Source organism: Ascaphus truei, chromosome 13, assembly GCF_040206685.1.
Source record: "Ascaphus truei isolate aAscTru1 chromosome 13, aAscTru1.hap1, whole genome shotgun sequence".
NCBI classification, from domain to species: Eukaryota; Metazoa; Chordata; class Amphibia; order Anura; family Ascaphidae; genus Ascaphus; species Ascaphus truei.
In genome coordinates, this window is record NC_134495.1 from 7,251,121 (window position 1) to 7,274,940 (window position 23,820).

Genomic DNA, 23,820 nt, shown 5'->3' on the forward strand with positions numbered 1-23,820 from the left:
ACAGTGACATGCTCTCTCGCTCTCTCACAGAGCTGCGCAGTGACATGCTCTCTTGCTCTCTCACGGAGCTGCGCAGTGACATGCTCTCTCTCTCTCTCACTGAGCTGCGCAGTGACACTCGCTCTCTCACGGAGCTGCGCAGTGACATGCTCTCTCGCTCTCTCACGGAGCTGCGCAGTGACATACTCTCTCGCTAACTCACGGAGCTGCGCAGTGACATGCTCTCTCGCTCTCTCACTGAGCTGCACAGTGACATGCTCTCTCGCTCTCTCACGGAGCTGCGCAGTGACATGCTCTCTCGCTCTCTCACGGAGCTGCGCAGTGACATGCTCTCTCATGGAGCTGCGCAGTGACATGCTCTCTCGCTCTCTCATGGAGCTGCGCAGTGACATGCTCTCGCTCTCTCACTGAGCTGCACAGTGACATGCTCTCTCGCTCTCTCACGGAGCTGCGCAGTGACATACTCTCTCGCTAACTCACGGAGCTGCGCAGTGACATGCTCTCTCGCTCTCTCACTGAGCTGCACAGTGACATGCTCTCTCGCTCTCTCACTGAGCTGCACAGTGACATGCTCTCTCGCTCTCTCACGGAGCTGCGCAGTGACATGCTCTCTCGCTCTCTCATAGAGCTGCGCAGGTGACATGCTCTCTCGCTCTCTCATAGAGCTGCACAGTGACATGCTCTCTCACTGAGCTGCACAGTGACATGCTCTCTCGCTCTCTCACGGAGCTGCACAGTGACATATTCGCTCTCTCACGGAGCTGCGCAGTGACATGTTCACTCTCTCACGGAGCTGCGCAGTGACATACTCTCGCTCTCTCACGGAGCTGCGCAGTGACATACTCCCGCTCTCTCACGGAGCTGCGCAGTGACATACTCTCTCACGGAGCTGCGCAGTGACATACTCCCGCTCTCTCACGGAGCTGCGCAGTGACATACTCCCGCTCTCTCACGGAGCTGCGCAGTGACATACTCTCGCTCTCTCACGGAGCTGCGCAGTGACACTCGCTCTCTCACGGAGCTACGCAGTGACATGCTCTCGCTCTCTCTCACGGAGCTGCGCAGTGACATACTCTCTCTCTCTCACGGAGCTGCGCAGTGACATACTCTCGCTCTCTCACGGAGCTGCGCAGTGACACTCGCTCTCTCACGGAGCTGCGCAGTGACACTCGCTCTCTCACGGAGCTTCGCGGTGACATGCTCTCTCGCTCTCTCACGGAGCTGCGCAGTGACGCACTGTCGCTCTCTCATGGAGCTGCGCAGTGACACTCGCTGTCACGGAGCTGCGCAGTGACATGCTCTCGCTATCTCACTGATGCACTCTTTCACATCTCTGACTAGCCCCGCCCCCCTCCTTCACCTGCCTCTGCCCCCGCTCTTCTCACTGAGCTGCACAACCGTGACTTGACCTGTCAATCAGATAAGTCATCACTGCGCCCAGCACCAGGGGGACATTTTAGCCGGTTGCTCTGGATGTTTCCACCCCTGTTATAAAGTAGCTTTTCAAAGTCCCCTTTACTGAATCAATTAGATTTGTCTTCCAACCTTCTGTATATGTCCTTTTACTTCTCTTTGTGAAAGTAATGCCTACACCATGCGGGCTGAAGGACTGACGTTAACCGTGCATGTTGTGCTTTGAAACCCATCTATAGATACTTCAGGGCAGAATTCGCAGTCCTCAGTTGAAAGCTCATTGAACAGTTCAGAGAAAGCGGAAACGCAAACCTCTGGGGAAAAAGATGTAACTACAGAGACGTCCAAAAACTCTCAGGTAATACGCAACCAATCGGGGGCAATGTTTGGGCGCCTGCATGTCCTGTCTATTATATTGATCCAAAGTAAATTGAATGAAGTATTAATAGAAACCGGGTTTACCCCCGCAGAGGAAATTTATACTTACAAGTTGTTTTATTCTCTTTGCCCACAACCTTTACACATGTAACTCCTTCTTGCATTAGGTCACTTTGGCCTTAAGTTCAACTGCAATCCCCCTACAGCAGGAGAGGCCAACGCCTCCAGTCGTCATGGACCACCAACAGGTCAGGTTTTCAAGATATCCGGCTTCAGCACAGGTGGTGCAATCATAATGACTGAGCCACCTGTACTGAAGCCAGGATGTCTTGAAAACCTGACCTGTTGGTGGCCTTTGACTCCAGTTACCTAATGACATACCTGGTACGGCATGGGCCATGTCATCCAAAAGCCCTAATACCTCATTGGGTACCTCCATCAGGCACGTCATAGGCACATGCTCAATATTTAGTGCTTGGGCGCGTGGTGATAGTTTCCGGAGCGGTCACAATGCAGAAGTAGACCCCCAGCAGTATATACAGATTCAGAACCGGCTCCACCTAGCGTTGGAACCCGTGCACTATTTTGACTTGCTGTGCAGCATGCATATTGCCTGTATTAACTTGTCCATCTCTCTCCTCCTCCCCCCTCCTCCCCATGCAGGACTCTGATGACGGAGCTCCCTCTTGCAAAAAGATAAAAGGAGACAGTTCTCAGCAAAACACTGAGGCCATCTAGACTATCCAGTTCAATTTCTCTCTTACTTTTATTTGGGGTCAGTTTACTGTAAGGTACATCGGTTATCTTAACTAATAGGACAGCCTTACTTAAAGCATCTTCTCTTGGATGAAAATAGAACTCTTTTTACGTTTTCAGCCTACAAAGCAAAAACCCAACAATGCCTGGAGAGGAGGCTGGGCTTCAGAGAAACTGACATGTTTTCTGTGAACACTCAGAATACCAGTGACAGTCTTTGAAGTGGTTGATGTAAACACTCAGGAGGGTCTACGCACTGTTTTCTGTAGTCCATTTTATATTTGTGTTGCTGCTGTATATGTATTTTGTTTTTGTTTCCACTTCTCTATTTAACTTGTAAGGTATTTAAAGACGGTACAGGTCCGGTTTAGCCTCCGTGTGAATTTCCATTGTTCTGCTTTGGCTTTTGTGCCTTTGTGTTTTGAAACCGTTTTGAATTTCCGCTTCTCTCACAGACCTACTCACAATGCCATGCGGATGAATTGATTAAATTACAGTCCAATGTGTGTAGCAAAGTTAGAAATGTAGAAAGCCATTTTCACATCTGGGGTAAAGCGTCCGCATATTTATTTCTCTCTGAAGGTATTCACACAAATAACTCATTCAAAACTATGATCTGAGTCAATTCATTCCAAAATTGTATTCATAAACAAGCAGATTATTTTAACCTCTATCATACATTACGGAATATTAATTATATGAGCAAACCTAGTTCATTTCCTATCCTTTTACTTACAGGCAGCTAAAAAATATATTTTGTACAATGCATTGCAGGCCCTTCAGGTCCTTATGGGCTTGTAGATTCTGTAGACGATTGAGGATTCTCCGTTTGTGTGTGTTGTGTTCTGTACCAAGATCAAGTTTTTAGTAAAGCAGTATCATGTTCGGTAATAAAATGCTGCTTTTTTTTAAATGACATTTCTCACATTCTTTTCTTGATGGATCAATTGTTTGGGGAGTTTTTTCCCCAGTCTGATTTTTTTTTTTTTTTTAAATATATCCTTTGTAAGGGATGGGGGTACGGGGACTGTTGCTTAGGAGAAAAGAACAGATGTCTGGGTACAAGCAATACCTTTTATTGGCTACATTATTTCTGTGACATGGTCGTTGGTGGAAGTGTTAGTTTTTAATACAGCGGCTTTTTTCACTTCCATGCAGTCACTTTATTGCTCTCTGTTTAGCCACCATTATCAAATGGTAGACATGCAGAACAGAACACCTTACATGTGCTGCCAGGATTCAACCCCAAGCATGGCTGCAAGAGTGGTTCTGAACTGCTCTTTGGAATTAAAAAGGTGCTATAGTAAGAAATATAATGTATATAGATGTAAGTGTATATTTGAAGACTTGACAACTTATCTCCAATCTATTAGCCAATAAAGATGTCTACCAAAACAATAGCTTTTTTTTACCGTTTATATTATTTGTAGAAATTCTACAATTAAGGGCATTTTATCCCATTTACTGCACAGGCAACATATCGGTTGCTATAAGTTATAGCATTGTATGCATTTCCTAAGTCCGTATAAAGTGAATTTCCCCTTTTAACTCCAGTCTTGAACATTAGTTTGCATGCCAAGTTATCGTTTCCTTTTCCTAAATTCTCCATACGTGAAAATGGCTTTGTCTACTCCGAGGGTGGGCAACGCCAGCCCTCGAGGGCCACGCACAGGTCATGTTTTCAGGATATCCCTGCTTCAGCACAGGTGGCTCAATCAGAATGACTGACATTTTGTGCTGAAGCAGGGATATCCTTAATACCTGACCTGTTGAGGACTGGAGTTGGCCGCCCCTGGTCTACTCGCTCACCTGTTCTTGAAAACCAGACACTTTCTTGGGGACCACCTTAAAAAGCACACACTGCTCACTAGGAAAAGGTGATAAACTGAAACCTTTCCTTCCTACTTGCCTCAAAACTAGATGAATAAATTGTAACCGCCGCTAGTCCCCCCGGGTTTCAATGTGAAAGAAAAAGCGCATTGGGTTTCCAACGCAAAGTAGCAGAATAACATGAAAACATGTGCTTGTGTCATAGTTCAAAAAAATCCTAATCTTCAACGGGGCCATTCCTTTAATGCCCAAACATTAGTGATGGATGATGCTGGGATTACTTTTAGCCCAGGTTTTAATTTTTTTAAATTTTATTATTATTATACATTTCAGGCTGTTTCATGGCATGGAACGCTGTATTGTACGAAAAGTAATGTTCTCACCATTGTGTGTCCTGAAGGGAAATATGTTGCAGCTGTGTTACTTCATAAACAGACTTGCGGAGGTTTTAAATAAATGGTCAGGATGGAAAAAAAATTAAGAGAAAAAGGAAAATCCATGTATATGTAATTTTTTCTTCTTCCGGAAAAAAGGAGTTGGGCTGCAGCTTTTTATGTCGCCTAATTGCATTTTACAATGGTTTACATCGACGTGGCAACCGCAATGAACGCTAAAATGTATTTTGTGCATTATTGTGCCATTTCTACCAACCTCTGTATAATTTCCGCTTCTGGATATTTTGGCGTCTTTGTTGTAGGAGATGGCAACGCATTGCAGAATAATGTTGTATGTCAGTGGGTGGCCAACCCCGTTCCTCAAGAGCCACCACCAGGTCAGGTTTTCAGGATATCCCTGCTTCAGCAATGAGCCACCTGTGCTGAAGCAGGGATATCCTGAAAACCCGACCCTGTTCGTAGCCCTTGAGTACTCGAGTGGGCCACCCCTGTTGTAAGGTCTCTGGCATCTGGGGTCAAGAACAATTCGTGTTAGAAGGCAAACATCTCCCAACCCTTTCGCTCCCCCCCCCCCCCCATGTGCGCATTGCATTATAAAATGTATACTGAGTATCTCAACACATTTAGCCACCCTGCACTTTATCGATAGTAACATATTTTTCTATTCTCCATATTAGAGGACAATAAGGGGCCAGGCAACTGTGATCAACAGCTGTAATAGTGGGAGAAAATATTTATGTTCAGGGTGGCTGTGTAAGTAGAAATTGTAGAGCGCTGGAAGCATATAATTATATTCAGTATCGTTTTATACGGCATAATGCTACTTTTGTATGGGGTCTTAAACTTGAATTGCTGTTTTTAAACCCCCCCCCCCCCCCTTGGTTGCAGAGGGCATCTCGGTGCATTTCAGGGTTCATCTAGCAGCCATGGGGTTAACTGTTTTTGAACACGTTTTAAAGCATTTAATTTGCCTGTTTTTTATTCTAGACGTTGACTCTCTTACCCGTGCCCTTACGCTGCTGAGCAATGTTTTTTTCGGTCGTACTAGTAGCCGGTTAGAAAAGTATTCTACAGCATCATGAATATACCTCAAACGCAAATGTAAACTTTAGTGATGTTGATTAGAAGTTGAACTAAAATGGCTTCATTTATTGTTTCTGATTTGAATTGTTATAAGTACTGTGGCTGTGAAAACTTGGAATTTAAAAAAAAAATAATCTTTAGCTGGTCTTTTTATTCCATTCACTTCCACGCACACAAATAATAATTTAGATTGTCTTTGATTGGACCAACTTTCAGTGTCAGTTGTCACCTAAAGAGGCCGCTAGATAGAAGACTTATAAATAAATAGTATAGACCAACATAACGTTGGTCTTGCACAACATCCAATTATGATTTTTAGGAGTCTGAAAGCCGAAGGCAAATGGTAGTCATTTCAATGCTTTCATGTTACCTAAACATTACATCGTTATTTCTAGTTTGTCGTGAGAAAATCAAGTACATCACTTAAAAGGAATGCAAACCGGTTTCATTTCTTTAAACCTTTTTAGGAATTCAAATATTCTCCAACCTTCTAATGTGGAGACTTAAACAAATGGTGAGAGAGGCTGCCACTCGCTTATCAACAATGGGAGAGAGAAATATAAAATAGCAATTCAGATAGTTGACATGTAGCAGTTTCTTGCTTCCTGAAGAAGACCAACATAAATTGAGGCATACGTTTTAACAGAAGTTTCTAAAAACCTAATCAGTTATTAATGAAGAAGCCCAGTACGTCTAAAAATGTGTATTTCTATCTTGAACTGATTCTAAAATGCAGAAACTTAATAACGGGCCAATAACCAATATGCGGTGAAGCCATTGTTATCGTGCTGGGAAAATGTACCCCATTAAAATGAACTTATTTAATCTAGGCCAACGAGAACGTTTTCACTCAATTATGAAACGTACAAAAACAATTAAATAATAACTTTGGTACATAGAGTAATAAATTACTGGAGTGTTTTAGCCTCAAGATAAACTAGAAGGCATATTGGAAAATAATTGTGGGCTTCAGGATTTTCAGACAGAGTACCGGAGCAGAAATGGTCGTTATTGTATTTGTTATACATATATAGTTAACCATTTATTAAAAAACAAACTGCTTTCAATCCATTGGAGGCTTAAAGTAAAGGTTTTAGCATTCCACAGAGTGCTGGCACTTACAAGGCTTCATAATGATAATAGTGGAATTACACAGTGGTTTGAGGCAATACTATAATAAGATACACAGTGTCTGGTCCTGGAACCGGTTTCAGATTTGTTAAAACACTAGTAGCTGTAACACTTTGTTTTTTTATATATATATATTCTTTTTTTCGCCTTACATATTTCATGTGTTCTCTTTTTTTTAAGAAACTTATTTATTCCATTAGTAGTTATGGTTTGTACAATGTACAATGATTCCTTTTCAAAATAAAACAATCACACCATTGTTTTGTGGCTTGTTTTTTTTAGGGGGTGGATGTTGATATTTATTAAAATTTACAGGGGAGCACTAGTTAACCGTTTTGCTCTTGCAGACCCCTGCTACGCTTTGCCCTGCAGACCCCTGCTACGCTTTGCCCTGCAGACCCCTGCTACGCTTTGCCCTGCAGACCCCTGCTACGCATTGTTCTGCAGACCCCTGCTACGCTTTGCCCTGCAGACCCCTGCTACACATTGTTCTGCAGACCTCTGCTACGCTTTGCCCTGCAGACCCCTGCTACGCTTTGCCCTGCAAACCCCTGCTACGCATTGCTCTGCAGACCCCTGCTACGCTTCGCCCTGCAGTCCCCCTGCTACACATTGCCCTGCAGACCCCCTGCTATGCTTTGCCCTGCAGACCCCCTGCTACGCTTTGCCCTGCAGTCCCCCTGCTACGCTTTGCCCTGCAGTCCCCCTGCTACGCTTTGCCCTGCAGACCCCCTGCTACGCTTTGCCCTGCAAACCCCTGCTACGCTTTGCCCTGCAGACCCCCTGCTACGCTTTGCCCTGCAGACCCCCTGCTACGCATTGCTCTGCAGACCCCTGCTACGCTTTGCCCTGCAGACCCCCTGCTACGCTTTGCCCTGCAGACCCCCTGCTACGCTTTGCCCTGCAGACCCCTGCTACGCTTTGCCCTGCAGACCCCTGCTACGCTTTGCCCTGCAGACCCCCTGCTACGCTTTGCCCTGCAGACCCCCTGCTACGCATTGCTCTGCAGACCCCTGCTACGCTTTGCCCTCCAGACCCCCTGCTACGCTTTGCCCTGCAGACCCCTGCTACACATTCCTTTTTTTTTTGCTAAGCCCATTGGGGGTGCATTTAAAGGTGCAATCCCACATATTAGGCCAGTAGAATTTAGTAGGGGCCTCTGAATGGGGGAGTGTTTGTCAATCAAGTGTCTTTCCCCTTCTCCCCCTCTCCCCCCCGCCCCTATTTGGCCAAGATATTACCATTGCCAATATTTACGCCACAGATTAAAGTAGTAAGCACTTGGTGGAGTCCTTGGGCTGTGCGGCAAAATGCATTGTAATAGTAGGGAGACCTCAACTTGACTCAACCCTAGCCTTGATCGCTCAAACCCCCAGGTTGTTGACTCGATGAACCGGAGGCGCTGCGACAGGAAATCTCTTCTCTCGGGTCGGAAGGCGCTACATATAGTAGATACGTGGCAAGAACACAATCCAAACGCTTAAGGACTTCTCCTTTTATTCTGCCCCTCACCAATCCTACTCAAGGATTGATTATATTTTTGTATCAGCTGCTATTTTGATTAAGATCACCTCGACCAAAATACACGATATAACTTGGTCTGACCATGCACCGATAATAATAATAATTGTTCTTGTAGAGCGCTGCTAGTTTTTACGTAGCGCTTTACTGAGACATTTTGCAGACAGTCCCTGCCCCGTAGAGCTTACAATCTGTTTTTGTTGCCTGAGGCACAGGGAGATAACGTGACTTGCCCAAGGTCACAAGGAGCCGACACCAGGAATTCAAACTCGGTGACAGTCAGTGTCTTTACTCACTGAGCCACTCCTCCCGATAGGATTATACTGCTCACAGTTACACCTGGCCAGGAGAGTGGGGCATTGGAGACTCCATGAGGGCTTGAATGAAGTCCCAGAGATCCAGCAGCGGTGAAAGAGCTGACGTTTTCCTTTGACACGAATGTTGGTTCTGTCACCTTGCAGATGACCCTCTGCGAAGCTCACAAAGCTACTATCTGAGGTCGTCTTATAGGTTTGGTGGCAGGTAGGAAAAGAGCAGAAAAAATGTCTAACCTTAAAGCTAAGATACACTCCCTCCCTTTACAACATAAGAGGGATTGCTCGGCCTCGGACCTCCAGAGTTTGTATGAGACCAAAGAGGAGCTTAACCTCTGTCTCACCTCCCAGGTGGAACAGTCACTTAAATTAACGCGCAAGTTTTCTTTGAGAAAGCCAATAAGGCAGATTTGATGCTAGCGGCCAAACTGCGAAACGAACACTTTAGCTGCAGCATTCATGCGATCAGGCAGAAATCAGGCGATTTGACTTCTAACCTCTATAGCTCGTGAGTTCCACCATTTTTTATGCAAAGCTATACAATGGAAGAAGGTCTCTCAAAGTGCTCAGATGACAAGGAACATATCCACTTTGCTAGACTCTGCTCAGCTACCAGTACTCGGCCAATTAGACAAAGTAGGACTGAGTAAAAAAAAAAATATTGCAGGAGGAGTTAATGCTCACCACAAAATCTAAAGGCGTCAAAAGCCCCCGGCCCAGATAGGTTTTCGAACCTGTATTACAAAAAAATTGCTGACATTTTGGCTCCACATCTTTTGAAGATGTAAAATGCGATTCTGGCAGGCGAGTATTCCCCCCCCCCCCCACCCCAGTATGCTGGAAGCATCTATATCTTTAATCCCCAAGGAGAGGAAGGACCCGACCTGCTGTGCCAGTTACAGACCCATTTTTCTGATAAACGTGAATATCAAAATCTTCTCATTCTAGTCAATAGATTAAACCCTATTCTCCCATCCTTAATTGACTCTTATCAGGTGGGATTTGTCCTAGGTAGACGGGCTGCGGACAACACCAGATGAATAATTGACCCTAGTGGCAGTAGCAAAACATAAGATCTCCTCGTTGTTACTAAGCCTTGATACCAAGAAGGCATTTGATAGGGTGGACTGGGTTTATATGAGAACGACCCTCCAGGCTTTTGATTTTTGCGGCTGTTGTTTGAAAGCAATACTCTCCCTTTATGAGAACCCAAATGCCAAAGTAACATGCCAGGAATTTTCCTCAGACATATTCGCTATTCGCAACGGAACTAGGCAAGGGTGTCCGTTGTCTCCCCTAATATTTGCATTATGTGTCGAGCCCCTGGTCGCAAACATTAGGAGGAGCCCCGATATAACAGGAATCAAGGTAGGGGATAACTCTTACAAATTAGAATTGTTTGCGGACGATGTCATCCTATCTCTCGCTAGACCTATAACCTCACTGCCTAACCTTTTCTCTGTCTTGGCTAACTTCCACAAAATATCGGGGTTTATAACTAATAACTCCAAATCTGAAGCTTTGAACATCAATCTAGAAAAGGACTTGGTGAAATTGTTGCCTATAAATTTTGAATCCAGATGGCTGTCGCAGGCCATCAAATATTCAGGAGTGTTTATCACCAGGGATTTTGATTCCATCTATAAAGCGAATGATCACCAAATGAGTAGAACACTCCGAGAGGATTTACTGGCCTGGAATAAGGCCCAGATTTCAAGGATTGGGAGGATTCAGTCTGTTGAGATGAACCGCCTTCCCCGTTTACTATATTTTAAACATTCCCTATACCCGTAACGTTAAGACATCAGGGACATCCAGTCATGTATCTCTAGATTTATCTGGAATAAAAGAGGCCCAGGATTAGTACAATTATTCTAAACATCCCTACACGAGCTGGAGGCTTAGCTCTGCCCTGTCTCCTGGGGTATTACGAGAAGAATCTGAATCTGAGAAGATGGATGGAGTTTGAGGCATTGCTGGTTTCCCTTGTCGATCTAGGAGAATTGTTGTGGCTTCCCCGCCCAGCGGTGGATTTCCAGATCCAACGTCCCTAGGCACTGGAATACAAAGAAAACAAAAGCGCAGACGCACATCGTGAAGTATGTAAAGTATATATGTATATATTATAAGGGTAAAATATCTGCGTACATCAATTCAAAAGGTTAACAGGATTTCATGTACAAGACATGAGTTACCAGACGTCGCACAGCCACCGCCAGACCTCAGGAGTTCTCCTTCACTGCCTCCAAGACGCACTGCCACGACACTTGGGGAAAAGGCCTCCACTTTAGTCCTGTTTTGTCTGTTTTATTTCAGAGCCATTTATGTTTCTATTAACTATATTGGCAATTTTTAGTGATGCCCTGACCACTGCTGATAGGGTTAAACCATATGAGCTTGAAGGTTACTAATGACCTCAATATACCCACACATGTGGGATGTTGTGTAGTGTTAATCTGATTGGTTTATGTGCTCCCGTGTTTGACCTATCAGCTGTGGACATAGGGTATTTATATGTTCTAAATTCATTATCAAATTATTCCTGATGAAGAAGCTTACGCTTCGAAACGCGTTGGATAGATTTTATTGCTCTTAATATCAATATCTTCACAATCTGTGTGCTGTATCTAGCATTGGACTCTTTCGCAACCTGTTACACCCGGCATTGCTGGAGTGACGTAAATATCACACTTTGCGGCCATCCTTTCTTTGCGGCCGGTCGTGATAGTCACACGGGACATGTGACGAACTTACCTGGTGCCTAACCAAACAGCTCCGACTCCTGAGGGTGTCCTATTCGGCGGCAAGCCAGAAGAAACGGTGGTTCTCGACGGCCCTGACCCGCAAAGGTTATCTTCATATAAACAGGACTAAAGTGGAGGCCTTTTCCCCAAGTGTCGTGGCAGTGCGTCTTGGAGGCAGTGAAGGAGAACTCCTGAGGTCTGGCGGTGGCTGTGCGACGTCTGGTAACTCATGTCTTGTACATGAAATGCTGTTAACCTTTTGAATTGATGTACGCAGATATTTTACCCTTATAATATATACATATATACTTTACATACTTCACGATGTGCGTCTGCGCTTTTGTTTTCTTTGTATTTCAGTTGTTTTAGGGGTGTCCACATCCCTATCATTATAGCTGCAGACGCCTGTGTTCTACTTAGAGGTTGTAATTTTTTATTTTTAACACTAAGGTGGTGAAGGGGTTCATTTTACATTAGAGGTAGTAAGTTGCGCACTTTTTCCTGTTTGCTTTTTTGGTCCCTAGGCACTTACCTGGTGCCGCCTTCTCCGTGCTGCCACCCACCTTCCGTCTTTGAAATTGGCAGCGCCAAGACGTCACCAACACGACATCACATGGCGTCATTTGACCCCTCGACGTTGCGTTGCCATGGCAACGAGACGCCGTGTGACGTCACGACGTCATTTGATGGTGCGGGAAAGGAGGCGGAAGCAGGTATCAGGCCCGATAGCGCGGCCTCTGTGTATGGCGGAAGAAATTTTTGCCTAATGGGAAATCCGCCACTGTCTGCGCCAGGCTAGAATACAAAGCAGTGTGACCGTACCTACTTTCTCACTCTATAGATTTCTGGGACTCGGTCCATATTAAATTTGCACTAACCTCCAACATCTCACAAATGAAGCCTCTCTGGGGTAACCATCCTTTCCTTCAAGCTAAAGCTTCTTTAAATTGGCACAAGGCTGGTGTGGAGAGAATACTAGACCTGAACAAAGAGGGCAGCCTGTCATGATAATATCATGAGATATGCCATCTTTTAATCAATCTAGTGCTTCAGGGGGTAATTTAGCTACAGTTTGATTTAAAAAATACAAAATGTTGGGTTTTGGATAGGTCAAGACTCTTCCTGGCTTTGGCCAGAGCTTCAAAGAGGACTTAATGGACGGGTTATCACTTATAGCCCACTGAATGTACAACATGTGTTGTATGGAGCTGATACAGTCTTGTGATAAGGGCAGTTCTTTTGCCAGAGATGGGATTAAAATATGGCTCTCTTGACAACTTTATAAACAGGATTATTTTAGAGCTACTTTCAAAGGCATTCTCTGGAAGGTTCTGCAGGGTTCCGGGGGAGTGGCTAAGAAAGTATTCCACCAAAAGAGTGACTTTATTAAAAATGAGAATATCATATGATGTCATAATAGGAGTTACATATTTGTAATCGTGGCAAAAAGACAAGATCAACTCGTATCACACACTATATGGGTAAGAGGAGAAAGGTGGTCATAATTAGTACCATTACGTCCATCATATCGCCTGAATCAATTGCTATGACTCACATGTCTAAGTATTAGAGAAAGGAAGTTACGAGTGCGTTTAGATATTGAGGCAAAGAGTTAAACGTCTTTTTTAAGAGTTTAACTTTTCTCTGTTGTTAAACAGTCAGCCTCGCAGCGGATTTATGACAGGGCTGGTCTTACGCGGTTTCAATGGGGAAAAGAATAGTATATATTGGGCTTGCCCTGGAGGTATGAAATCAGAATGCAACAGAGGTGGGTTCTGGACCAAACCCGTGAATTCTCATATTTCTACGCCAGTGACCTCGCTGGGTGGAAAACCTATGACACATGGTAAAGTATTGTAGGGATTTCTGTTTTATCCTGATATTTTAAGAAACTTTTACATTTACTGTAATTGCATGTTCTTGTAATTATTATCTTTTTCTGTAATCTGAAGCACTGTATATATATATATATATATATATATATATATATATATATATATATATACATACATGTAGATATATATATATATATATATATATATATATATATATATATATATATATATATAATTGTTTAATAAGTAATGCAGTAATGCTTTGGGGCTCTGAATGAACCATTGCACGCTGTGGAGAGTATTTATATTTTCGGACACTTTGCTACAACAGATTTTTGTGGGGTTTTTTTGCTTCGTTTTTTCTATAATAAACAGGAATCTGATACCCTGGCAGGTATATATTAACGACATATGTTGCATATTTCTTGGGTGGTGGCAGTGGATATGATTTCAATTGAGTAAGGGGTTAATATTAACTAATTGAAAGTACCTTGCGAAGGAGAAAGGGGAGTTGGCTAAAGTAGCCGTGTGTATTAACCCTGGTTGCATACCTAAGTCACGTGCTCACCTGTGTGCTGTTTGTGACAGGTGGTATATGGGGACGGATTGGGGGGAGATATTGTTCATTTGATGGACCTTTGCGAAGTTGTGCCAAATAGCGAATTCTTCTGGTTCTTGCAACTTAGAGCATTCAATTCAAGCTTCCCCCAGGGCCCCTCCCCTAACACACTTTGAGTCTCTGTGTTTAGAAAAGGGAGTCGGGGAGAATCTGACCTCAATATTGTATAGTTACTTGAGGGTCCAACCAGCTGAGAGTGAGGTGAGACTCAAATATATCACTCAATGGGAATCTGATCTCAGCGAGTCCCTGCAGAGCAGCGACTGAGCTAAAATCTTCGAAGCAACGGCTAAGAGCTATATCTGTTAAGGAGAACCATTACAAAGTTCTCATGAGGTGGTATTTCAACCCCCTGAGGTTATCCAAATTCATCCCAGGCTACTCCCCTCTCTGCACAAAAGGCTGTGGTGGTCAAGCTTCCTTTCTCCACATGTGGTGGACCTGCCCGAGAATTGCGGACTTCTGGGGAACCATTAGAGATTGGCTTTAGAGAATTCTTCATCTGGTCATCTACCTGGATCCATTGATGTTCCTTTCAAGTAGACCGCAGGTGGACATCTCTATAGCGGAAAATCGGAAAAATGTCGCCGTTGCCCCCAGAGTGGTTGTGGAAACAAAATAAAAAATATCCCCTCCCTGCCCAAAATTAGGAATAAGATTTGGTTTCTCTGCCATATGGAAAAGATGACTTGTCTAGTGAATGACAACTATTTCCTCGCTAAATTTCAGAGTCTGGCAACCATGGGTAGCTCAGGCTGCCCTCCCCGAACTGAACTTACACTCAACGCTTTTCTGAGGCCCTCGAGCTTCAATGGATGTATCTCAGTTGTTGGGGCTAATTCGAGGGGGTGCCTGTTCCCTCCCCCCCCCTCCCTCCATATAATCCATCCCTCTATTTTTTTCCTTTCTGTCTGTACCCCTCCCCTATATTCTGATGTTTCCGTGCTGTATTTTTCAACAATAAATTGTATAAAATCAACAATAAAATTTGAGTAGGAAAAAATAAATTAAAAAAATTCAGATTTGGGTACAAAAGGTATCAATTATCCAGATGGGCCCCTTAAACATGTCACTGGAATGAGTTCACTTTGGTCCTATAAGGCGGGGGGGGGGGCGCCATTCTGTAAGGGGGGGCGCCATTCTGTAAGGGGGGGCGCCACGCTTACAGAGGCCCCGCGCTCTTCCCCACAACATTTAAATTGATTGCCGTGGCAGAGCGCTTGGACTTCTTATTGCCTCTTACCTGCTCTCCTGACGCGCGTTGCCATGATAATGTGACGTTGCAACGTCACAGAGAAAGATGCCAGGGGGCGCGACATAAAAAGTTTGTGCGCCCCTGCTATAAGGGACAGCCCCTGCTATAAGGGACAGCCCCTGCTATAAGGGACAGCCCCTGCTATAAGGGAAAGCCCCTGCTATAATTGACAGCCCCTGCTATAAGTGACAGCCCCACTTGTAATAATTCCATGTAGCAGTGGTGTGTGTTTATGATAATGCCCACTAGGTGGAGACACATAATGAAAGCATTCTTTCCATGCAGGAAACTCCATTAACTATTCATGGAACAGCCAGTGTTTATGCGACTAATGCTATAGGCATGTCACATTACACAAATGAAAGAATTCACAGCACTGTTATTGCCACATAGCAAAAACTCCCAAAGTAAATGAGACTTAGTAACAGCCTCACCGTAACATTTTAATGGTCACCCCCTTTTGATTGTGGGCATGTCCTGCAATGCATTCTTTTCCCAGCGGAATCTGCAAGCTGGGCTGTAAATTTGGGGGTCGCACCCCGCTGCTGCATCACACAAAGTATACATATTTGTTGTGGAAGAATTTCCACAGTTCTTACCCTACTAGGGTTGCCAGGCGGCTTCTCCAAAAATACTGGACACAATGGTGAAAGGTGCAACGCGTTGGACACACACACACACACACCTCACCTCTCCATGTTGTTTCCGCTTCTCCTTGGCCCCACCCCCAGGCTCTTGCCACCTCCTCCTGATTGGCTGCTGCTGGGTAATGCAGCCAATCAGGATGGAGGAAGCTGCCCAGCCCCCTGCTCCCTCCTCCCGCTGCCCCCTAAGCCGATCAGGTCACTATGTCCAGAGAGGTAATACCGGTATACACATACATGTCCAGAGAGGTAATACCAGTATACACATACATGCAGATAGGTAATACCGGTATACACATACATATCCAGAGAGGTAATACCGGTATACATATACACGCCCAGAGAGGTAATACCGGTATACATATACACGCCCAGAGAGGTAATACCGGTATACACATACACGCCCAGAGAGGTAATACCGGTATACACATACACGCCCAGAGAGGTAATACCGGTATACACATACACGCCCAGAGAGGTAATACCGGTATACACATACACGCCCAGAGAGGTAATACCGGTATACACATACACGCCCAGAGAGGTAATACCGGTATACACATACATGCAGATAGGTAATACCGGTATACACATACATGTCCAGAGAGGTAATACCGGTATACACATACATGCAGATAGGTAATACCGGTATACACATACATGTCCATAGAAGTAATACTGGTATACACATACATGCAGATAGGTAATACCGGACACATACACATGTCTAGTATTAGCTCTAATTTTTTTACTGGACAGTGTCCAAATACAGGACAGTCCGGTTCAATACTGGACACCTGGCCACCCAACGCCCAACTTCTTTTGTGGTAAGTTCATATTTAGACTTAAATGTACAGGAAAAGTGCTAATCCACACTTGTTTTCTTTTGTTGTTTTTGTATCAAATAATTATGCTGCCATCACTCACCAGAGATGGAATGGATAATTAGTGATGACTAAATAAAGCATATTCCTGCTGTAAAGTGTCACACTTTTTGTTCTCACCAGAACTTGTGTACCTGGTTGTAGGCAGTAACCATTCTCACACGGATGAGAACCTTTTGGGGTCATACTAGTAGTTTTCGTAGTACTGCAGTTATTTATTACTTGCAACACCCTGTGAATGCTCATTTGACTGTCATTTCCCAGAATCCTTTGCTGCAGTGGAAGCACGGTATGCTATAGCAGGGATGCGCAAACTTACGTGCATGCGCCCTCCTGTATCCTCTCCCCTCCGGCTCGCGCCCCCCCCTCCCTGCACGGCTCCGGCGTCCTGGCAACGTGACGGCACATACCCCGCGGCGTCATTTGACGCCGGTTGCCATGGAGACGTGTCGCTGGATCTCCAGGTAAGTGAAAAGTTGCAGAGGCCTCGCGCGACAACCTGCATTTATTTTAAATGCCTTTGGGGAAGCGCGGGGCCTCTGTAACAGCCGTGCCCCCCCCCCATAAAATCTCGTACCCCCCTGGGAGGCGCAACCCCCCACTTTGCGCACCCCTATGCTATAGGATCTGTGGATCTGCCTCACGACATGAATGTGCTCATAGTTTTTTATTTATTATCATAAATAAGATTAGAATTATATGGGACACAAAGACACATTTATTTTTCAATAGGAACATTTATCACGGGAAATAAGTGAAAGAAAAGTGACTTCGAGTGTGAATGAACCTCGCTAAGAGAGTAATGACATTGAGTGGTTTAAAGACAAAAAAAAAATAGAAATACAAAAATTCTCTCATCTACGAATGACCTAAATTGCTAAGAATATACAATGTGTTCAATGGCTGTAAACAAGTGTACAATAAACAAGGGACAACAGAGGAAAGAGGGAGAGGTACTTGATACAATTTGGGAAGAGATTTGTTGAGTAGCTCAAGGTTTTGGCAGCCGTCTTGGCCTCGGAGAAAAGTAGATGCATGTCATGATACCTTTCAGTGGCGATTTTCATAGGTTAAGTTCTTGATAGAGCTTCAAAACCTCATAGGTTTCTTTTTCCAGTGTACTGAACTTCGAGTGAGAGAAAGAGGGATGGGTTGGAAAGGTACCGTTAAAATGGGTATCAAATCACAATTTTACAGTGCCACATACGTCATTAAATGGTAACTTTAGACCACTAAAAAAGGGCGTGAGGCCACAGTGTTAGATTAAAGAAGGGGGGCAAATATTATGCAACGCTGCTAGTTTTCTCATTAATACTCGGAGAGAACCGTTCAAGCAGATTTAATATTTGAACAGAAGTTTATCATTTAACTTTGTCTCTAAGATACACTCAGATAATATAACTAACCCAAGGTCACCTAGAGCCTGCTGAGGTCTCTCCAGTTTCTCACTGTCTCCCAAGGCCATGCTTTTCTATTTGTTAGTAAAAGTGCCCCAAAACAGCCAGATAAAAGGTAATAACACAATCCATGTTCACACGTAGTAAAATGTAGGGGGAAATGCTGCATGTAACTCCCTTCCCTCGCTTTGCTTGCTCTTCGGCAGAGAAAGGTTGAGCAATGGTTTCAACGCATATGCAGGTGGGAAACTGTTAAGGATAGAGTTTGGTATACAGGAATTCTTTTGACTCTATATAAAAATAAAGACTTATTATACAAATAGATTCTCTTGCCCATTTAGTGCAAAGGGGACCCGACTGAATTCTTCCAAATTAAATGGAATACGGTTACAAATAAAAGGCCCAGACAGCCTGAAATTAGGTTTGAGTGGAATCTGTTGTTTTCCCGGTCCATTTATTAATATACTAGCTGAAAGTACAATCATTTAAATTACTCTCTCTCTCCCCTCTCCCTTCACTCTCTCTATCTCCCCCTCCCTCACACCTGTCTTAGGCCGCACGTGTAGTGCCCACGACGGCGCTGAAAGTTGTATTTCGCTTTGTGGCGGCGTCGCGGGCGACCAGGCCATTGATTGGTTTAGGGGCTGTCACATGCGGCGACAGCCCCTGAAAAATCAAATATTCCCGGCTTCAAAAAATCGCGTCGCCACGTCACGCTTACTGTAAGTGCACGCGCTGGCGATGCATGTTTCCGGGCGACGTCGCGTCGCCTGCACTATAAGCGCGGCCTTCCCTCTCCCCATACTTCCCTTTCCTCCTCCCTCTCCCCCCTCCCCATACTTCCCTCTCCCCCTCCCCTCTCCATCCTCCCAATTTTTTTAAATACTTCCTAGAATGAATAGACTTAATGTGTTGTGTACAAACACAGACACGTTGACCTGCTCGTTGCTCGTTGACCTCAGGAACCATCATGCACAATTTGGTTACGCTACCTTGAGGTGTCCAAATGCCTGGCGCACAGACAAACAACTTTCCAAAATATATAGTAGACATTGAACTTGCAAAAAGCGTATGAGCCACGTATCGCCTCTTCCTCGTTAATGGCTGCTCCTCAATGTAATAATATGTGTAATAGCTTTGCAAATGTGGAATGAGAAAAGCACAGCAACAGATATCAGTGCATATAGAACGCATTCTCCTTTCTTCAGGGCACGAGTACAACTATTGTAGCGGATGCAGCGGCGGCGGCGACGTTGAACACCCGCCTCCCCACGGCACTTAGCTGTGGCAGACGCCTCTTTGCTGCTGCCCTCCTCCTCCTTTTGAATCTCCGCGTCAAATGACGTCGCGGACGTCACCAACATGACGTCGCACAGCGTCGCCATGGTAACGTGACATCATTTGACGCACGGAAGCAGCCGCCACATGTAAGGGCCTTCCCATTAGGCCTGATAGGCTTGAGAGCCCGGCAAATGTATATATGGGGGGGGGGGGGGTTGGGGGGAGGTGACAAACACACAACATTTTTGCCGCCCTAGGCCGGGCCTAGCAGGAAATCTGCCACTAAGCGGATGGCTAAACAAGAAAGTCCTTTGAGTTGCATCCCTATTACACAAGAAAACATACATGTAGGTGAAGTATATGTTTATATAATCTCTATACCTGTTATATAGCTATAACACACACTGCTGCATGCTGTTTCCTCCTCTCCCTGAGGAAAAACATCTCTCTCTCTCCTTTCCCTCTCTCTCTCCTTTCCCTCTCTCTTTCTTTCTCTCTCTCTCTCTCTCTCTCTCTCTCTCTCTCTCTCTCTCTCTCTCTCTCTCTCTCTCTCCTTTCCCTTCTCTTTCTTTTTCTCTCTCTCCTTTCCCTCTCTCTCTCTCTCCTTTCCCTCCCCCTCTCTCCTTTCCCTTTCTCTCTCTCCTTTCCCTCCCCCTCTCTCCTTTCCCTTTCTCTCTCTCCTTTCCCTCCCTCTCTCATTTCCCCTCTCTCCTTTCCCTTTCTCTCTCTCCTTTCCCCCTCTTTCTTTTTCTCTCTCTCTGTCTCTCTCTCCTTTTTCTCTCTCTCTGTCTCTCTCTCCTTTTTCTCTCTCTCTCTCTGTCTCTCTTTCCTTTTTCTCTCTCCCTTTTCCCTCTCTCCTTTTTCTCTCTGTCTCTCTTTCCTTTTTCTCTCTCTCTCTCTCCTTTTTCTCTCTGTCTTTTTCCTTTTTCTCTCTCTGTCTCTCTCTCTCTCTCCTTTTTCTCTCTCTCCTTTTTCTCTCTCTCCTTTTTCTCTCTCTCCTTTCTCTCTCTCTCTCTTTCCTTTTTCTCTCTCTCCTTTTTCTCTCTGTGTCTCTCTTTCCTTTTTCTCTCTCTGTCTCTCTTTCCTTTTTCTCTCTCTGTCTCTTTCCTTTTTCTCTCTCTCTTCTCTCTCTCTCTCTCCTTTCTCTTTCTCTGTCTCTCTCTTCCCCTCCTCCTTCCCTACTGGCAACGTCATCTAGTGGGCGTTGTCAGGGGCCGGTCCGCGTCCGAGCCAATCACCACCCACGCCCCGCCCCTCCGCCGGGCACCCCCGCTCCCCATTGGCCGTGCCCCTGGGTGCCGTCACACCCCCCTGCCGGCCTTGCCTGCCTGCGCGGCTGGGGGGAGTCGGAGTGAGGAGACGGGCAGGCCGGACAGGCAGGCGGGCGGGGATGTCCCGGGGGCCGGAGCGGGGAGCAGGATGATGGCCGGAGCGCTGCCCCTGCAGCCGGACGATGACTCGGACACGGACGAGCCGCACGCGCCGCTGAGGCCGCCGCACGCGGCGCCGGACAGCGCCGGGCAGCAGATTATACACAGCGGCCACTTCATGGTGTCCTCCCCGCACCGCGAGCACGCGCCCAAGCAGGGCTATGACTTCGACACGGTGAACGCGCAGGCCTGCCAGACGTACAGCTTCGGCAAGGCCCGGGCCGGGCACCTGTCTATAGACGCGTCCCTCACCAAGCTGCTGGAGTGCATGACACTGGCATACAGGTATGTGTGTGTGTCACTGTGTCACTGTGTGTGTGTGTGTGTATGTGTGTGTGTCACTGTGTGTGTGTGTCACTGTGTGTGTGTGTCACTGTGTGCGCCCCTCACCAAGCTGCTGGAGTGCATGACACTGGCATACAGGTATGTGTGTGTGTCACTGTGTCACTGTATGTGTGTGTGTGTGTGTCACTGTGTGTGTGTGTGTGTCACTGTGTCACTGTGTGTGTGTCACTGTGTGTGTGTCACTGTGTGTGTGTGTGTGTGTGTGTGTGTCACTGTGTGTGTGTGTGTGTGTGTCACTGTGTGTGTGTGTGTGTCACTGTGTGTGTGTGTCACTGTGTGTGTGTCACTGTGTGTGTGTGTGTGTCACTGTGTGTGTGTGTGTGTCACTGTGTGTGTGTGTCACTGTGTGTGTGTGTGTCCCTCACCAAGCTGCTGGAGTGCATGACACTGGCATACAGGTATGTGTGTGTGTCACTGTGTGTGTGTCACTGTGTGTGTGTGTCACTGTGTCACTGTGTGTCCCTCACCAAGCTGCTGGAGTGCATGGCACTGGCATACAGGTATGTGTGTGTGTCACTGTGTGTGTGTGTCACTGTGTGTGTGTGTCCCTCACCAAGCTGCTGGAGTGCATGACACTGGCATACAGGTGTGTGTGTCACTGTTTCACTGTGTCACTGTGTGTGTGTGTCACTGTGTGTGTGTCAGTGTGTGTGTGTCACTGTGTGTGTGTGTCACTGTGTGTGTGTGTCACTGTGTGTGCGCCCCTCACCAAGCTGCTGGAGTGCATGACACTGGCATACAGGTATGTGTGTGTGTGTGTCACTGTGTGTGTGTGTGTCACTGTGTGTGTGTGTCACTGTGTGTGTGCCCCTCACCAAGCTGCTGGAGTGCATGACACTGGCATACAGGTATGTGTGTCTGTGTCACTGTGTGTGTGTGTGTCCTCACCAAGCTGCTGGAGTGCATGACACTGGCATACAGGTATGTGTGTCACTGTGTGCGTCCCTCACCAAGCTGCTGAAGTGCATGACACTGGCATACAGGTGTGTGTGTGTGTCACTGTGTCACTGTGTGTGTGTGTGTCCCTCACCAAGCTGCTGGAGTGCATGACACTGGCCTACAGGTATGTGTGTGTGTGTGTGTCACTGTGTCACTGTTTGTGTGTGTCACTGTGTGCGCCCCTCACCAAGCTGCTGGAGTGCATGACACTGGCATACAGGTATGTGTGTCACTGTGTGCGTCCCTCACCAAGCTGCTGGGGTGCGTGCCACAGGTACTGTGTGTGTGTGTGTGTGTGTGTGTGTGTGTGTGTGTGTGTCCCTCACATCAGGTGGACATATGTGTGTATGTATATATGTATACAGGAGGCATGTGTATGTATACAGCAGGGGAACAGCTCATTGCACTGTATAACTTCAGCCCTTGTCTCCTCACTGCTGGATTAAGGCCATGACCCCGCTGCCTACTACCGGACGCTGCATGAACGAGAGCCCTCCCCTCAATGGTGCCGGGGCCGCAGCGCTGGGGCGAGAGTTGCTCCTGCTCTCAATAGAATTGAGAGCAGGACTCGCGACGAGCGATACGGCACGCCCCCCGGCGGTTCAGCCAATGAGGGCGAACCTGCCGGGTGACGTCATTGCCGTGCCCCCGTCACTCCCCCGCCACGCCCCCCCCCCCCCCCGGTCTCTCTTCCTGCAGTGAGCTGCAGACCAGGGAATCGGCTGCACGCGCCGCCAATCTCGCGGGCGCGCGTTGCAGCGCAGTTACCTTAGCCTTAGTCTCCCAGGTATTGTGGTTACTTGCCCTCTTGCCCATGCGGCTCTAACACATGTTCAAAATTCCTCCCATCTTACTTTAGCCATGCTCTTGTTTTTTCTGTATCCTTTAGAATCCTGTACGGTACCACCCCAGTACGGTACCGCCCCAGTACGGTACCGCCCCAGTACGGTACCGCCCCAGTACGGTACCGCCCCTGTACGGTACCGCCCCTGTACGGTACCGCCCCAGTACGGTACCGCCCCAGTACGGTTCCGCCCCTGTACGGTACCGCCCCTGTACGGTACCGCCCCTGTACGGTACCGCCCCAGTACGGTACCGCCCCAGTACGGTACCGCCCCAGTACGGTACCGCCCCAGTACGGTACCGCCCCAGTACGGTACCGCCCCAGTACGGTACCGCCCCTGTACGGTTCCGCCCCTGTACGGTACCGCCCCTGTACGGTACCGCCCCTGTACGGTACCGCAACCTGTACGGTACCACCCCTGTACGGTACCACCCCTGTACAACGATAGTCATTTCTTCTTGCGATTTGTCCGTCCCTCTGCCAATTTTAATGCCTTCACCCTACTGATCATGTCAGACTTTTGTTTTCCTTCCTAACCCATTCATTCTTTTCCCTGTCTCTTCGGTAATACTCGGCACACATCTTTGCGCTATCTGAAGCTTCTGCATTATCTTTGAATTTTGGGAAGGTTCCCTTTTGTTTCTTCCAAAGTGTCCCCCCCCATCCTATCTTCATCCTCCTACTGATTTTATTTAGATTGCTCCTCTCTGTTGACACTTGCCAGCCAAGGTCGATCTCGTCTTCGACTTCTAGTTCCGTTCCATCTATTTTGACCTTTGTAG

General features: G+C 46.4%; 2 protein-coding genes across 7 annotated transcripts in view; both read left to right on the forward strand.

Annotated features, from left to right (window-relative positions):
* Positions 1-7,245, forward strand: part of BCL7A (BAF chromatin remodeling complex subunit BCL7A) — a 37,057-nt gene extending 29,812 nt beyond the window's left edge. For both annotated transcript variants that reach the window (XM_075568243.1, XM_075568242.1), the window contains 2 exons: positions 1,653-1,771; positions 2,455-7,245. In XM_075568243.1, the coding sequence (XP_075424358.1) occupies positions 1,653-1,771; positions 2,455-2,529 (194 nt within the window). In that variant the 3' untranslated portion in view covers positions 2,530-7,245. The remainder of the gene's footprint in view (positions 1-1,652; positions 1,772-2,454) is intronic.
* Positions 7,246-20,774: 13,529 nt separating this feature from the next.
* The window catches only part of MLXIP (MLX interacting protein), a 54,069-nt gene continuing 51,023 nt past the window's right edge, over positions 20,775-23,820 (forward strand). For 2 of the 5 annotated variants that reach the window (XM_075568244.1, XM_075568246.1), the window contains exon 1: positions 20,777-21,195. In XM_075568244.1, coding sequence (XP_075424359.1) covers positions 20,900-21,195 — 296 coding nt within the window. In that variant the 5' untranslated portion in view covers positions 20,777-20,899. Of the gene's footprint in view, positions 21,196-22,356; positions 22,415-23,820 lie in introns of those variants that run through there. The other 3 variants (XM_075568248.1, XM_075568245.1, XM_075568247.1) reach the window with 3 other exon arrangements.